Source organism: Physcomitrium patens, chromosome 24, assembly GCF_059467195.1.
Source record: "Physcomitrium patens ecotype Gransden chromosome 24, ASM5946719v1, whole genome shotgun sequence".
NCBI lineage: Eukaryota > Viridiplantae > Streptophyta > Bryopsida > Funariales > Funariaceae > Physcomitrium > Physcomitrium patens.
In genome coordinates this window covers 4465490-4479788 of record NC_143433.1, presented here as the reverse complement: position 1 = coordinate 4479788, position 14299 = coordinate 4465490, and the positions used below count along the sequence as shown (strand labels likewise).

At 41.3% G+C, this 14299-nt stretch overlaps 2 protein-coding genes across 6 annotated transcripts; both read left to right on the top strand.

Moving 5' to 3' along the window:
* The first annotated feature begins 15 nt into the window (after positions 1–15).
* On the top strand, positions 16–6016 carry LOC112276383 (protein NARROW LEAF 1). 5 transcript variants are annotated; one of them, XM_024507659.3, is made up of 8 exons: positions 16–238; positions 387–461; positions 763–919; positions 2110–2557; positions 3149–3292; positions 3989–4229; positions 4437–4940; positions 5235–6016. In XM_024507659.3, exons 3-8 carry the CDS (start codon positions 837–839, stop codon positions 5567–5569), a joined length of 1755 nt encoding a protein of 584 aa, XP_024363427.1. In that variant the 5' UTR covers positions 16–238; positions 387–461; positions 763–836; the 3' UTR covers positions 5570–6016. The 5 variants fall into 5 exon arrangements, with proteins under 5 accessions (XP_024363427.1, XP_024363428.1, XP_090103277.1 ...); XM_024507660.3 differs by having other exon boundaries at positions 19–238; positions 387–919; positions 1990–2557; XM_090247151.1 differs by lacking the exon at positions 16–238 and having other exon boundaries at positions 410–598; positions 1990–2557.
* Positions 6017–7715: 1699 nt separating this feature from the next.
* On the top strand, positions 7716–9092 carry LOC112276384 (uncharacterized). The gene is made up of 2 exons (XM_024507661.3): positions 7716–8280; positions 8658–9092. The coding sequence occupies exons 1-2, from the start codon at positions 7989–7991 to the stop codon at positions 8846–8848; spliced, it is 483 nt and encodes a 160-aa protein (XP_024363429.1). The 5' UTR covers positions 7716–7988; the 3' UTR covers positions 8849–9092.
* Positions 9093–14299: the final 5207 nt, after the last annotated feature.

The window sequence follows — 14299 nt, the reverse complement described above, 5'->3', positions numbered from 1 at the left end:
AAGCATTACTACCCTTTAGTACTCAATTTAGCTTGCTGGTGGAGGTGTCTTCTGGTTCAGCTCTGCATGAAATATACCAATGATGCATGATGCCAGCACAAGCTTGTAAACAAAGATTTGTACAGCCTACAGATCTCTGCATAGACTTTCAGTTGTCGCTTCAGACATAGTATTGTCTCATGGCAATGGATCTCCAAGTGTGAAACCCGCCTCTGAGCTCCAGGAGCACGGCATAGTGGTAAAAAATATCTGGCTGTCTGGATATCTTTTCAGCGTTATGGTCATGTTACTTCCTTGATTATTTTTTTTTGAATTTTGATTATTATTATTATTGTTATTATTAAATTTTAAATAAATTCTGATGAATCTGATGAATTTGGGAGCAGATTTTCTGGATGAGACAGACTACTAGAAAGAAGAGAGCTATCAAGAGGTCGGGAACGGATCGGTCCAGCCGAGGGGTGTGCGCCTTTGAAATGACCTATATTCTTTTCAGTTTGCTTCTCAGATCTTGAGTTGTTGTAGGATGCCGGATCGTGGGGCATAGATGATGGACATGGCGCTCTTGGCTACCGGGGAATGCTTCTGACGACAGCAGGTTTCGAATGAGCCGTTTCATGGGGAATTTTGCCCAAATTTGATGGTTCTAGGTGATTGTTTGGAGGGTTTGCACTTGGTTGGAGAACTTGGCCCGCGCACCTTTTGGCTGGTAGTGTCTGTAGCGGAAAGATGAGTTGGTGGTCTGGTTGTGCGGTCGTGTAGGGTTCTAAATCGTAGAAGCAGGGCTGTGGTGGAATCGCCAGTGGTATTTAGTTGGAGCCACGGAGGTATTGGACATGGGCGACGATTGTCTGGCAGTCAATGGGAGCTCCTCACAGAACGAATCGGTCTGTGTTGGGTTGCAATGCTCAGAATCTCGGTAAGATCTCGCGGTGAATTCAATGTGATTGGGATTATGTTTTTTGTTTGTCAGGATATGCATATCAATTTTTATAGAGCTTGAGATCCATGATGAAGAAGCACCGCACGTTTCTAGAAATCGTCATCTGTGTGCGTTAGCTTATAATTTAGAAACTTAGACAGAGTGTTCGAAATCCATGTTTGGGGCGCTCTTCATTCTTCATTATTGGTGTGTGGGCATCCGTAGTCTATTGGGACAGGTCGACCCCGGCTCGCATCGTGTTATGCTCCTGCTGCGCACTGGACAATTTGTTCCGTGTAATTTGAAAGGGAGCTGTTCTAGACGACGGAGTCTTGTTTACGTTATACGTACAATTTACATTTTCCGGTTTCTTCTTTAGTTTGATCTCATCCTTGATTTGTCTTTACAGAAGTTTCACAGGAGTGGAATCTTCAGAATGAAACTCTTCTCCATTTTGTTGACGAACATGTCGTTCCTTTGGTTATCATAATTCTCAATTTTATTATATAAGAATGTCGAGATAGTGTTCTTGTTTGCATTTTCATCTAGCAAATTAAGTATATTCGAACCACCCGATTTGTCAGTTCCGATTCTCACGCTCAGCTTTTACAGTCAATGCTATTCCACATCTCTCTCTCTCTCTCTCTCTCTCTCTCTCTCTCTTCCTCTCTCTCATGACAATTTGCTCATGCGTTGTGGGATCAACTGTAAGAAGTAATCTCCTCTTCAAATTGTGACGCTTGCTGTGTGGTCGAGTAGCTTCAGTAGATTCGAATAGGGTTTTGAGCGACACCAAGCATAGTCACTCGCTATTTCCTGTAAATCCAGTATGGTCGTGCTTGTATTGCGACTTATGTGTGTTTAAATACCGTCTTGCGTATCAAGGGATAGTACAGTAGTGCATACCATTGAACTAATTCAGTACAACGTACTATGGTATCTCTTGTTCTCACACGCTGTATTTCACTGACTCAGCGGTGACTTTGAGTTCAAATGTTCTGTGTATGTAAAGTGTGATCAGTTTTTGCGGATATTGATGCGTTTATAATAACCACCTGTTTATGCAGCTGTTATAAATTTTCCTTCCTTGCATTTTTCTGTTCGGTTCGGCTCTTTTTGGAGAGATAAGATATGCGCTTTTAAGAATCTTCAACTGCTCTCATTCACGTGTGTTTTTCGGGAATTAGACCATACCCTTACTCAGTGCGGAAGGCGGGAGGTTGCCCTCGTACTGATTTGAACCCAAAAACTTTCGAGAGTCCTACTACTCCTGGATTTGTCGCTGAAGCACAAAATAGCAGAAACCCGGCTTACTTGCTGTGGCCTGGCAGCGATCAGCTGCTTGGCTCATCAGACGAGAGAGCTGCCTGCTTCATTGGCCTTGAGAAATCTGGTGGAGTCATGTACAACGATGGAGTGACACCTCGTGGTCAGCAAGCGAGCACTTTACTTGAACTTATGACCATAAGAGCCTATCACAGCAAGTCGCTGAGACAATGTGGTCTAGGTACTGCATTAGGATTCAGGACCAGACGCGGGGAGCTTACATCCATTCCTGCAATCATTGTATTTGTGGCCCGCAAGGTGCATACACAATGGCTTCACGAATTGCAAGTTTTGCCATCTTCTGTGGAGGTACCCACGCTTGACCTTACACGATGTTGATCACATCTTACAATGTGTTTTGTTTGTTTCAAGGAACTTCATATACGTCAACTTTCTATTTCTCTTCATATACTATCCATCTGTATACATTTTCATCAAGGTGTATGGATTTTGGTTTTAGTTTCTGGACTGCAGTTTGCCTTGATCTTGCATCGATTTTGTCGTTGCCTATCCGAGTGAAGAGTACGCTAGCGATCATTCAGAGTAACTTCCTTCAATGATATTTCTGAATATCAATTCGTATATTTATCTGTGTTGCGTAATCCTCGGAAGCAAGTATCTTTTGTGATCCAGCTTATCGAAAGACAGGGCTGATACCTTATGAAATAGTCGTGCTAAAAGGAGCTAGTCCCATCCTCATCCTCTTTTTCATTTTTGTATACTTTCTCTTTGTAGTTCAGAAGCTAGCTTTTATTTTCATGTTGCAAGCAAGCACTTTGCCTGAGCTTCGGTATGTCTGAAAGATTCTTATCCTGAACCGACATGTTTGACGTGAATTCCTCTAGTTACTTTTGTTTCCAAGCTTAATTCCCTCGTAATTGCTTCATGTCATCTGTGAAGGGTCCTGGGGGCTTATGGTGTGATGTCGATGTCGTGGAATTTTCTTACTTCGGGGTTCCTACGATGGTGCCGAAGAAGCAATTGTCCTCGGAGATTCTAGACGGATTACGAGGAATGGATGCGACCATTGGATCAGGGACGCAGGTAATGTCAGTTTTCTTATTTTGGCTTTTGGAAGCGTGATGTATATTTAACTGATGCTGCTGGTCGATATGGTCCTTGATTGGGTGTAGGAGGTCTGCTGAATGTAGTCTGGATGAACCTATGATTCATATATTTTTGGGGATAAAATTAGGTTGTGAACAAAATATATCTCATTTGAGTATAAACTTCAATGCTTTCTGTCTCTTATTCTTTTTTCATTTTTGGATCAAAATATTAGATATCTTCTATGGCATGCGGCTTTTCGATTTGTTTTCGAACAAAAATCAAATTATTTATCACACCAAAGAATTAGGGACTCAATGAGTTCTTTAGGTTAGTAGGAGACTGAGGAACACTTTTTGAATAACTTATTTATAGCCTATATTGTTCAGTCCTTTCAATCTTGGCAATCCAAATGCCTAACGAGGAAGCCATGGTTGGGGATGACGCTACAGAACTTTATGTGTGTGGTATAGTGGTGTGGTTGATGTTTAACAACGCTTACGTCATGCCTCATCCATTCATGGTGTTGTTTTTCTCTAGTATCAATCTCACAACTCATCCAGTCTTCTCAAACGTTGGATTTTAATTGGTAAGAAGTTGCTAAGCTCATTATGTGCCAGCTTTCACGGTGGAGGATCCATTTTCATCAACTTGGTAGATATCTTTTACTAAGTTTTTGCTCCTCTTCTGTAGGTGGCAAGTCAGGAGACCTATGGCACTCTTGGAGCTTTAGTACAAAGTCAAACTGGTTTACGTCAGCTTGGTTTCATCACCAATCGTCACGTTGCTGTAGATCTGGACTACCCTTGTCAGAAGATGTTCCACCCTTTGCCTCCTAATCTTGGTCCAGGGGTGTACTTGGGTGCTGTAAAGAGAGCAACCTCTTTTGTGAAAGATGATCTTTGGTATGGCATTTTTGCTGGCATGAACCCAGGTATAAGTCCTACATTTCGTTAAGGCTCTAAATTTATGTTGTTCACTTTGATTATGTGTGTTTTCCTATGTCATTGCATATTTGAGGATTTGAGCTTGCGCATTTTTAACATACTATTCAAAATTCTTGCAGTCATAGTTTTTATTTTTATTTTTATTTTATTTTTATTTTCTCCACGCTAATCCTTTAGCATTATTTCTGAATCAGAAACATTCGTGAGAGCAGACGGGGCATTTATCCCATTCTCTGAAACTTTTGACATCTCTAAGGTGACTACCTCAATCAAAGGAATTGGATCAATGGGCGATGTTTATCGAGTCGACTTGCAATCACAAATAAGCAGTATAGTTGGCAGAAAAGTGGTGAAAGTGGGACGCAGCTCTGGAGTTACCAAGGGTGTTATCATGGGTTATGCTGTGGAATACAACGATGAGAACGGTATCTGTTTTCTAACGGACTTTCTCATCGTGGGTGAGAAAAAAAAAAATTTTGATCTGGAAGGTGACAGCGGCAGCTTGATCTTACTCTCTTCCGAGAACGAAACAGAGAAGGCGCAACCAGTAGGCTTGATCTGGGGTGGCACTGCCAATCGCGGTCGCCTCAAACTTCGGAATGAACATGGACCTGAGAACTGGACAAGTGGGGTGGATCTTGGTCGTTTGCTGGACATTCTTCAGCTGGATATCATAACAACAGATCAAAACTTACGAGGCAAGTTTCATCTGAATGTTATGCTAGCAACACAACTGTAGCTTCCGTTGTAGTTTTATCTCGATGAATGAAGATTTCCACACGTGTGCGGTGTCTTTTTTAAATTAGGTGATTCGAGTACATTATATGGTCGAGTTCCTGTAGTCTTTGTTTCTTTTTCTAGTCTGGAGTGTTGCATATTTGCAAAAGTTATCATGATGAAGTAACCTATTGTGTAAGGTTGTGAAGCACACTTTTCTTCCATTCGAGCATGTGGATAGATATTGATAGCTGAACGAAAGTTTGTTTATGCAGATGCCGTTCTGCTGCAGGAGCTAGTCGCGGCAAAAACTAGGATCGGTCCTTGTAACTGGATGGGAGCACATCCAGAAAAGGAACCAACCCCTGAACCGATTCTGAGCCCACCGTATGAAGATCTCCATCAAGTACCAGATGAAGAGGCAGAAGAACCAGAAACGTGCTCACCAGCAGCTAAAGATCTCATTAGTTATTCGTGCATAGGAAACTTCCCACTTCAGAGAGAAGACACCAGACCACCTCTCCAGCTTGCAGACGAGGATCTCAGCATGCGGCTTTCAGGACCTTCATCGAGCACTGCACATCAACATCTTTTAAACCCAAAATCTTAAAAGCGCAAAATTCCAGCTCTGATACCTTGTTTCTGGATGTACTTCCACCTTCGGGTAGTGTGAACAGAGCTTCATACCCTAGAGAAAACTTCTAGGACGTGCATGAATCATGCAGTTGGGACATCAAACCTCACAAGCTGGAATGTTGATTGTCTGCTGGTCAGATCCACTTCAAAGAAATATGTCTCGTGTAATGTGTACGCTAGAACTGGTCCTTTTCTCTTCTCTTGGGCCCCCTCATTTCCTGTTCAAAGCTCAAATGAAGACTTTGAGATATATCTTGGAAGACGAGACGAAGAACTAGGGCTGTAATGTAGGGAGCTGCATCTATTCACCGGGTTGAATTACCGCTCTCCGTCGTTTTTCTCCTCTTCTGGTTGAAATCTGATTCACATGTACCTTAATTTCCTTATATTCCGACAGGGAATCCAGATTCATTCTTTGCTATTTCGCCTCTCTGTCAGCCCCAGTTGCAGTCTATCCTTGCAACGAGTGGAGGGACCCGGTAATCAGCTCATTACCAGTTCAAACAAACCCTCAAGTCACGGGGTCTAAATCACATGAGGGTCAAAAATACACGCATACACAATCTCATTGTTTGTTTACGATTCCAAATATGCTGTATATTACAAGCCATGAAACAGCAAACTGTCTGTTGAGAATGGATAGTACAATGCAAGAACCGTTTATTGGCTAATTTCCATCCATCATTCAGAGGGAGCGTCGGATCCCCTGCAGCTTCAACTTCTTTGCGCCCTTCGCAGAAGACCAGTCGTTTGCAGGGATATAAGTTCCACACCCTTGGGGGTAGAATCAGTTTCGAGGCTGATTCAATGAAGTACACCCTATCTCGTCATCAAAACCGACTTCGTTGCTACAATCCCGAGGCGGGCAATACCGAAGAGAAAAATTGATGGATGACTGGCAAAGACCCCCCTCAATTAAACCGTCCTGTCCAGGTTCGTGCCCCTTCAATAGTTCCATTAACGACTTTACGTGCGTTTCGTTGGCGTTGAGTCGGGAAAATTACGTGGATTCTGCGGTAAATTGCTCTCACCGCATCAGTTCCACGCGGGGAACTCAATCTCTCCATGACTCTCCATGAATTTGAAAGCCCGAGATCGTCGACTGCAAATATATAGGTTTGCCTATAAGATTCACCGTGGGGGAGGGATTGGCGGATGAAAAAAACTTCATCCGTTCTTCGCATCTGACCACGCAGTGGCGCCTGTTGGCTCGCGAAGCCTGTCCTGACCGCCTCATCGAGTCCGCTGCTGGCAAGGACGATTACCCCTTAATTCTTTCCTTATGATCTAGAAACCAAATAGCAGAATTGCCTTTTCTTTCTCAATGGGGTCAAATTGAATCCCTGCGTCATGTGATACCTTTCAGGAAAAGAAAACTCATCCATTCTTTGGCCACGATGAACGAATGTCATCCGACAGCGTCAGCTTGTCCTCAACCTTTGGAACAAGCAGACTGCCTCAGTTACTTTAAAGTTGAGACCAACAGCATCCCTCCTTTTCCGAACAGAATCTTATCATCCATCCAGGGATCGTTTTCCATTGCCTTTTGTTTTTTTGGATGAGCACTGGCAGGGAAAGTATGACGTGGCACTGTGTGCTTATCCATTCACGATGGGAGTAGTTGCTAATTTTAAAGCGCCGACTCGTCACACAACCAAGCAGCTGATCCACATTCTTTGGATGCATGTAATACTGTATCTCATTCATCGGGCCCTATCTTACATCCTCAACAAGGGATTGTCTCTGGACCGCACGATGGGGACCGATCTGACTGTGTTCGTGAGCTACATCAATATGGAGGCCCACGTTCTATCTTTATATACGTCTTCACATTTTTAATTTCATTTTAACTTTTTAATTTTTTTTCAAAAAGTGCTTTCAGACCTGCCCGAACCCCTGGAAGTGGATGAATTTTCACTATGAAAGCGCCTCCATGATACATCCATCCTAGGTTGGAGTTGGTGCTGTCGTACTCTATTACTGGATGGTCGATTTCTAATCAGAGTAGTGGTGATTGAGTAGCTTAGTTTCCGCGGAAAGGAAATGACGGGGTTACGATGCCATGTTAGACTCCCTCATAAAAAGGCGAAGGCATCCCTAAACCTCTTGTCTGCACTCTTGCGCTATCGTCTGCTTAGTTGCGCCCGTCTAGATCGATCGTCACCGCGTCATTGCGTGTCTGTATGGTAGAATTTGGAAGGCTAATCGTGTTTAACTGAACGCGTTTCTAACTGCCCTTGGGGCGGATCGTTTTAGAACTTTGTCGGAGCTCGAATTGCGGTTTTCTTGAAGAGTATAGGTGGTTAGTGAGGATTTAGTGGTCGAGGTAGAGTTGTGGCGGTTAGCATATTGATCAGCATCAGTACACTGCGAAAGTGGAACGTCTTGGAGCCATGGCGACGGAACTACACCCCGTTTCGACTCTGAACCCCAATGCGCCCCTATTCGTACCAGCAGCGTTTCGTATAGTGGAAGACTTCTCTAACGAGTGGTGGAGCCTGGTTCAGACGTGCCCTGACTTCCGGGAGCAGTGGGTGAGAGAGCGCTTGCCTGCATTGGAAGAACAACAAAGGTTTGAAGCAGACTTGGAGGAGATCGCCGATCTTGACAACTTCCTCGAGTTGCAGGAGGAAATGGAAGAACAGGCGGCTGCGGCAGAGTCACTGTACTTTGACGACCACGATCGTAAGTTCGCGCTCTTAATCATTGTATTACAGGTGGTTTCATCTTGTAGACGTATTTTCACTTCTGTCTTGAGCATACTTATGTCGCCCGTGCAGACCCTGCTATCGTGCCTGTGTGCATTGAGAGTTGTGTTGAGCGCCCATCGCTCGAGTTCTGTTTGAACGTGTACTGTTTCTCCGCTTAGATGTCTGTAGTCGCAACTTCTCTCAGTGCTGTGACCTTTAGTGGTTAGTGGTCGCCATGCTACCTTTGAAGCGTTGATTGAAATGTATATGTAATAGTTATCTTGGGAGGTTGTATTCCAGTTTTGTTAGATGCTTGGTGACGGCCGCGAGCACACTGTTTACTTCTGTGTGTGTGGCATGATGGTTACGTAGGTTTGCTCGAGGATGACCTGAGCGTAATAAATGTCGTCCAGATCATGGACGTGAAGGTGAACCATAAGCAGCAAGCGCCATGGAATAGGGGTTTGAAAAATCATGACAAGTTTTCATACAAGGTGCCGAACTCCGCCAAGAAAGGAGCCACATATCGTATCCAGCAGCCACGTGCAGCATCTGTAATGTAGAGGATTCAAATCGAAGAGCTGGATGTTGTAGGTCTGTTAGTTGTATAGTTTCAGGATGCAAAATCGGTGGAGTGGCTTGTACATTGAGACTTGCAAAGCCGGTCCCGTATCGATCGTTTGACGCAGTTTGTACAAATTGTATCCTCGCCCCTGCTGGAACTCGTTCGACGATGCTTTCTGGCACTGAGCAGAATTTTTTACACTAAAAAGGAAAATATATTGAATTTTTGTCATTTTCCTGCAACTATTTTGAGTAAAGCTAGCTGTAGAGAAGCATCTTTGCACTGTTTGGAGCATGCCCTCGGTTGAATAACTGCACCTCATTGGATAATTTCGATGTAACAACTATGGTTAGGATGAGTATTAGTGTCATGTGTGTGTTGATCACTTTTACTTTCTTAAGTTTTCTAACCTTCAATAGGAGCAGATTTTGTTGGTTTAGTTGGTCTTTCGTTTCTCTTAAAGAGAAGCGAGTATTAGGAGTGTTACAAAAGACCGATTAATGCACCCGATGTATCTTTTCAATCTTAGTGTACTTGCTTTAGTTGCACATTTTACATCCGCAGGCACTGCTGTACACAGGCCTGCAAGAAATATCGGAGATTCTGGCAGTCCTGTTTTCCGAATCTGGGTTTTGTGCACCCTGAAAAAAGCTGCTCACGCAGCGTGAGGTAATGATAGTGCTCCCACTTGTCGTTGTACGCACCTGATCTGATAAGGTCGAGTCAGAATGTGGGACTGTGTCAGTAAACTCACCAGTGATATTTCTCCAAGGTGGCATTCCCTTCAGCAGTTTATTTCATGTTAGCTGCCGAGATCACTTTCCTTCACATTTTACAGTATCTTGGCAAGTAATAGATATGCGTCCTCAGGACAGATTTCAGGCTAGCATTAGCATCGACCGCACTAGTTCTTTATGATCGTTGTTTCATTGTCCTGTTGTGGAAAGAAATTTCCATGAAGCTGCAGTGAGCTTTTTGAACAGTTCTCACACTGCATTCCGTGTGAGGAATGCTGGTCAACTGGTGCTTTCAGAGTGGCTTGATTATTCTGGGTGTTGCACAAGTTTTACGGATGGATGGATCATATAGGTGGATGATTTACAGGATGATATTTACTGCGGTTGCATAGGAGATTGTTGGAATTTTTTTGTCCTTTATTGTCCGCGGAGTCTTGGAATGTTTGTGTCGTCATTTGCAGTACTCCGTGTATGTTGTAAGCAAAGTGCTGTTCACTTTGCCAAATGGTCCTACTCTGCAAATTGATTTTTATCTTCTATATCCTTTTTTAAAAAAAAAAAATAGATTGATCAATGTTAATCAGGGAGCATAAATGTGAGTAAAGTACCCGTTCACATAAAAAGCGAGATCAAACTGAATAAAATTCACGTGTGACGACTTTATTTTTGTATTGTTGTGTGTAGGAGCAACATTCTAAAGAGGATGATTCTTTTGCTGCTTAAAACTGATATTACAATTTCAGAACTCGAATTTGTGGAAAACCATATGAATGGACAATTCTACATTTACGGTCTTATTAGAGTGCTCACTCAATGTTCAAACAAATTTCTACCATCTAGAGCTTGTCAACTCTGTCCAGAATCTACATAACTCATGCCTGGTTCCACTACATAAATTGTCTATATCTCGGTTATTTTCACTCGATCAAATCTGATTGGCACCTACAGGGTTCCTATTAAACATCTCTTCAACACGGAATCACACCACATGCCGGATTTCAGCTGCCACGCAGCATATCAAGTATGTTTATTAAAACTATGGCAAGTTGCTGGGAAGATCAAGTCTGAGGGTGCAGTATCAAGAGAAAGCACAGGTGGAGACTATCATTAACTCGCAAGAGACCCAATGACCCACTCTGTGATGATCTGCTATCACCAATCAATGCGATCAAAAGAAAGTTAAATTCAAAGAGCCTAGCTATAGGCGAATTTAGCTGAGATTACCACCTGGTATTTTCTGTCGCCCTGACGTCAAATATATTCGAAAGCAAAAATGCATAACCTTCGTTTCAGCTTAATACTTCAACTGTGCTGTACTTTGTTGAAATAATTCGAGACGAGTTTTAATCTGGAGAAGAATGACCCAACTTCACGTTCCGATCTCCCTTGGAACAATCAGTACGATTAAATTGTTTCATCTTCTTCACGTGAAGCTCATTCGTGAAGAGTGAAACCTGTAATAAAGAATGAGCACGAATGATCAGTACGAGCGTCGTTGTTACTCGCTGAAAAATCTGAGGAACTCTGCACAAGAGACGGAAGCGATACTTGAAAATGATCTGAAAATTGGATCCAGAATTTACTTCTACGTCATTTGTGCAGATCGTAACTGATACAGACGTATTGATTTGAGCATTCGAGAAATGCGTTCCAAGGGATTTTAAAAAATTACATAATTACCACTTCTTTGTTGCAATAACTGTCAACATTGCTCAGAATCTCTCAGAATTGGTTGGCTGGAGGTTATTAAAAAGCATTGATGTCGCGACAGTCGTCCGAAATCTCCTGTTGAACCACAAAGTCGTCTAGATTGTGAAGCATCTCACATTTATAAAACCTACTCAACAACGGGCCGATCTCGAATGAAAACCCGATATTGAGACTTTTGACACAATGAAGCTCAGGAAACTCTACCGCGTAGCAAGTAGGTAATACGAGGGTAGTTGCACGAAGCAAACATTAAGTCCATCAGCAGTAAATGTTCAATCACAGGAGTAGTGGTAGAGATTACAAACTCGCCTAATCCTCGAGCTCGCGGTCACCGCGGGAGAGGAACCACTGTGGTGGAACTGTCAAGCAGATTAGGATTTAATCAAGGGTTAGCCACTAATCCTCCGACTGGTACTCTGAGCAACCAGGAAGTTAGGTTTGATCATGGCGTCGCACGCGGATGTACTAAGGACAAGATTGGCACATGCGCTGGTCGACCCCACCGCATCTGAAGGTGCCCGCACAGTAGAACAATCATGAAGAGGCGGCACGGTGGAACCCGAGCTGATTGCGCCTACTGCCAACCTTGGTAAATTTGCGGCCATTCACCCAACTTGAGCCAGTCCAGGTGAGAAACTCCCCGATGGGTTTAGTAGTTGTAAGGCGTTTTCGCTAAATACGAAAGCCGTCGGGGTGCAGCTATACGAGGAAAATATTAAGAAGGAGATGGATTATTTACACCTGTGCGTGGTATTTAGCACAGGAGGCAAAGCAGCACCGAAACTGCTACAGTGTAGGCCATTTGAAAGCAAAAGTGTAAGAGGTACTCCAATTATGGTGCGACCTAGGTCATGGTTTGAAATGTCTCGTGTCAATTTGCATAGGTCTTGATAAATAAGTTTCTACAAACTTAGAAGTTATTGCCATAATTTGATTTATATCTCTTCAACCAAACCTTTGTTCTTGGTGTCTTTTAAAGAATCAATTGTTACATGTAATGGCTTCAACAATAAATTGCTCCAATGAGTCTATTCTCACCATTATTAACAATAGATCTTTGACATTGTCTTTCAATCCGTATCAAAATTAATTGATAAGAGTTTTGTTATTCCAATCCATGTTACAAGCAAGGTTTTAGAATTTTGTAGCATATATGGTGGCTGAACATGATTTATATTGTAAAAATAGGAGTTTGGTTTCTATTACCGTTTCTAATCATTTTCTTCAAAAGTAGCCATTAAGACTTCTAAAAATAAATATAGATCATAAAAGAATTAAGAATCTTTTTCTATCAAATATACAAATCAAGAAAGAGCACTTTCAAATAGAAATATATATATAAATTCAACTTGAGTAAATCCATGAGGGAATTGGAAAGGATACAACCTTAGAAAGAACTTTATTTATTGTAGAAATCCTCAAAACTTTAATCTTGTTTTATCAAAAAAAATTGGCATACTTATCTTTTTTTTCCTCATGTCTTGATAACTCACATTAAATATATCAAGGTATAGATAAGCTAATTTTATAAATGATTAGAACCATGGAAGTTTCTAGAATTTGGAGTTATGTTAGTGGACCAAGTAGGATCCACCATGGAACATTCCAAAAAGAATTTAAGGCAGTTATTTAGATGGGACCTACCATAGAACCTTCTAGAAAAGACTTAGGATGATTATCCAGGTGGAATCTGCTACCAAAGAATATTTTAGAAAGTCTAGGGTGGTAAGATAAGGTATAAATAGGATTGGCTAAGATCTTTTGGGCATCTTGTCAGATATGGCTTCGGTCCCTTTTTCTTAGTAAAATTTGGTTTTGTATCTTTTTATTTAATTTTATTTTGTCCTATTTCCATTTGCTCATTTTGTCTTTCATATTCTATTCAATTTATTTTTGTTCAATTTTGTTCTGATTTATTTTGTTCTATTTTGTGATGAGGCTTTATATTATTGTAGTGTAAAAGGAACTTGGACTTTTGAGATAATATGGTCATGTTTTATTCATATCAAAGCGAGTGATAGACTGTTTACTTTTGATAGCATGTCAATAGTCATCATCTAATTTAAAGTCACTTGTTGAGGTGACACTGGATATTGTATTGAGATTACTACAAGCTACTCTTGAAAAGTCAATTGGGAGGTGAAAATGCATTTTAATAGTAGAGTCCAATGGAGAAACTTTAGTATGGAAGATATGGCTGAGCAATCCTAGATAGAGGCTTAAATACAACACCTCTTAAGCCAAATAGCTACTTTATAAGGGCCAATAAAAGCCTTGAGGACAAGAAAGTTGACATCTACTAGGTTAAAATTGAGTAAGCCTACTACATATTCAAGGACTTCAAGACAAGAAGATGTATGTTAAAGGCTCTTCAACATGCAACAATACATCCAACTATCTCAAGCAAATATCACTAAAGAAATTATATATGCAACTGTCAAAGACAAAAACTTAATAAAAATAAATAAGTAAGTGAGATTTTTCTCAAAGAAAGATGATAAAATAGAAATAAATAAATATGTATATTAAGAAAGAAACTGGAATGGCTATTGCCAAAAGATAAGAAAACTAGAGATCCTTGAAACTAGACTAGAAGCAAGAAAGGAATTGACAAGAATAAAGAAGGCTTCATTCTTGCCTCTATATATACTATCTACCTAAGAGCTACGTGGCGACGTTCTATAGGACCTCCAAAAACGTGTTAACTTTGCACAATACGTATCTTAACTTGCAAGGTAAGTTTATTATGTGGGCGCCACATAATTAGCTTGTTCTACAAGCTACCAACATATATGGCACGTGGTTAATTTATTGACCAAGTTTCTAACCTATCAATCAAATATAAACACATGTAAAATCAAAGCAGTATTTATGAAGCTTCTAGGAAGTTTCTCTAGAAGATATTATGAAATTAATCTACTTTTACCTACTTCTACCTATTTATATCACCTAAGTAACAATTACAGTAAATATATGTCCGTGACATTATCTCCTCTTCTAGA

What these genes read in the sequence shown, in the direction of transcription:
- LOC112276384 (XM_024507661.3), top strand. Translation starts at nt 7,989, where the DNA reads ATGGCGACGGAACTACACCCCGTTTCGACTCTGAACCCCAATGCGCCC. An exon ending in GTACTTTGACGACCACGATC is followed by an intron (nt 8,281 to 8,657) that starts GTAAGTTCGCGC and finishes ATGGTTACGTAG; the next exon opens with GTTTGCTCGAGGATGACCTG.
- LOC112276383 (XM_024507659.3), top strand. Translation starts at nt 837, where the DNA reads ATGGGCGACGATTGTCTGGCAGTCAATGGGAGCTCCTCACAGAACGAA. An exon ending in TTTTGCCATCTTCTGTGGAG is followed by an intron (nt 2,558 to 3,148) that starts GTACCCACGCTT and finishes TCATCTGTGAAG; the next exon opens with GGTCCTGGGGGCTTATGGTG. An exon ending in TTTTGCTGGCATGAACCCAG is followed by an intron (nt 4,230 to 4,436) that starts GTATAAGTCCTA and finishes TTTCTGAATCAG; the next exon opens with AAACATTCGTGAGAGCAGAC.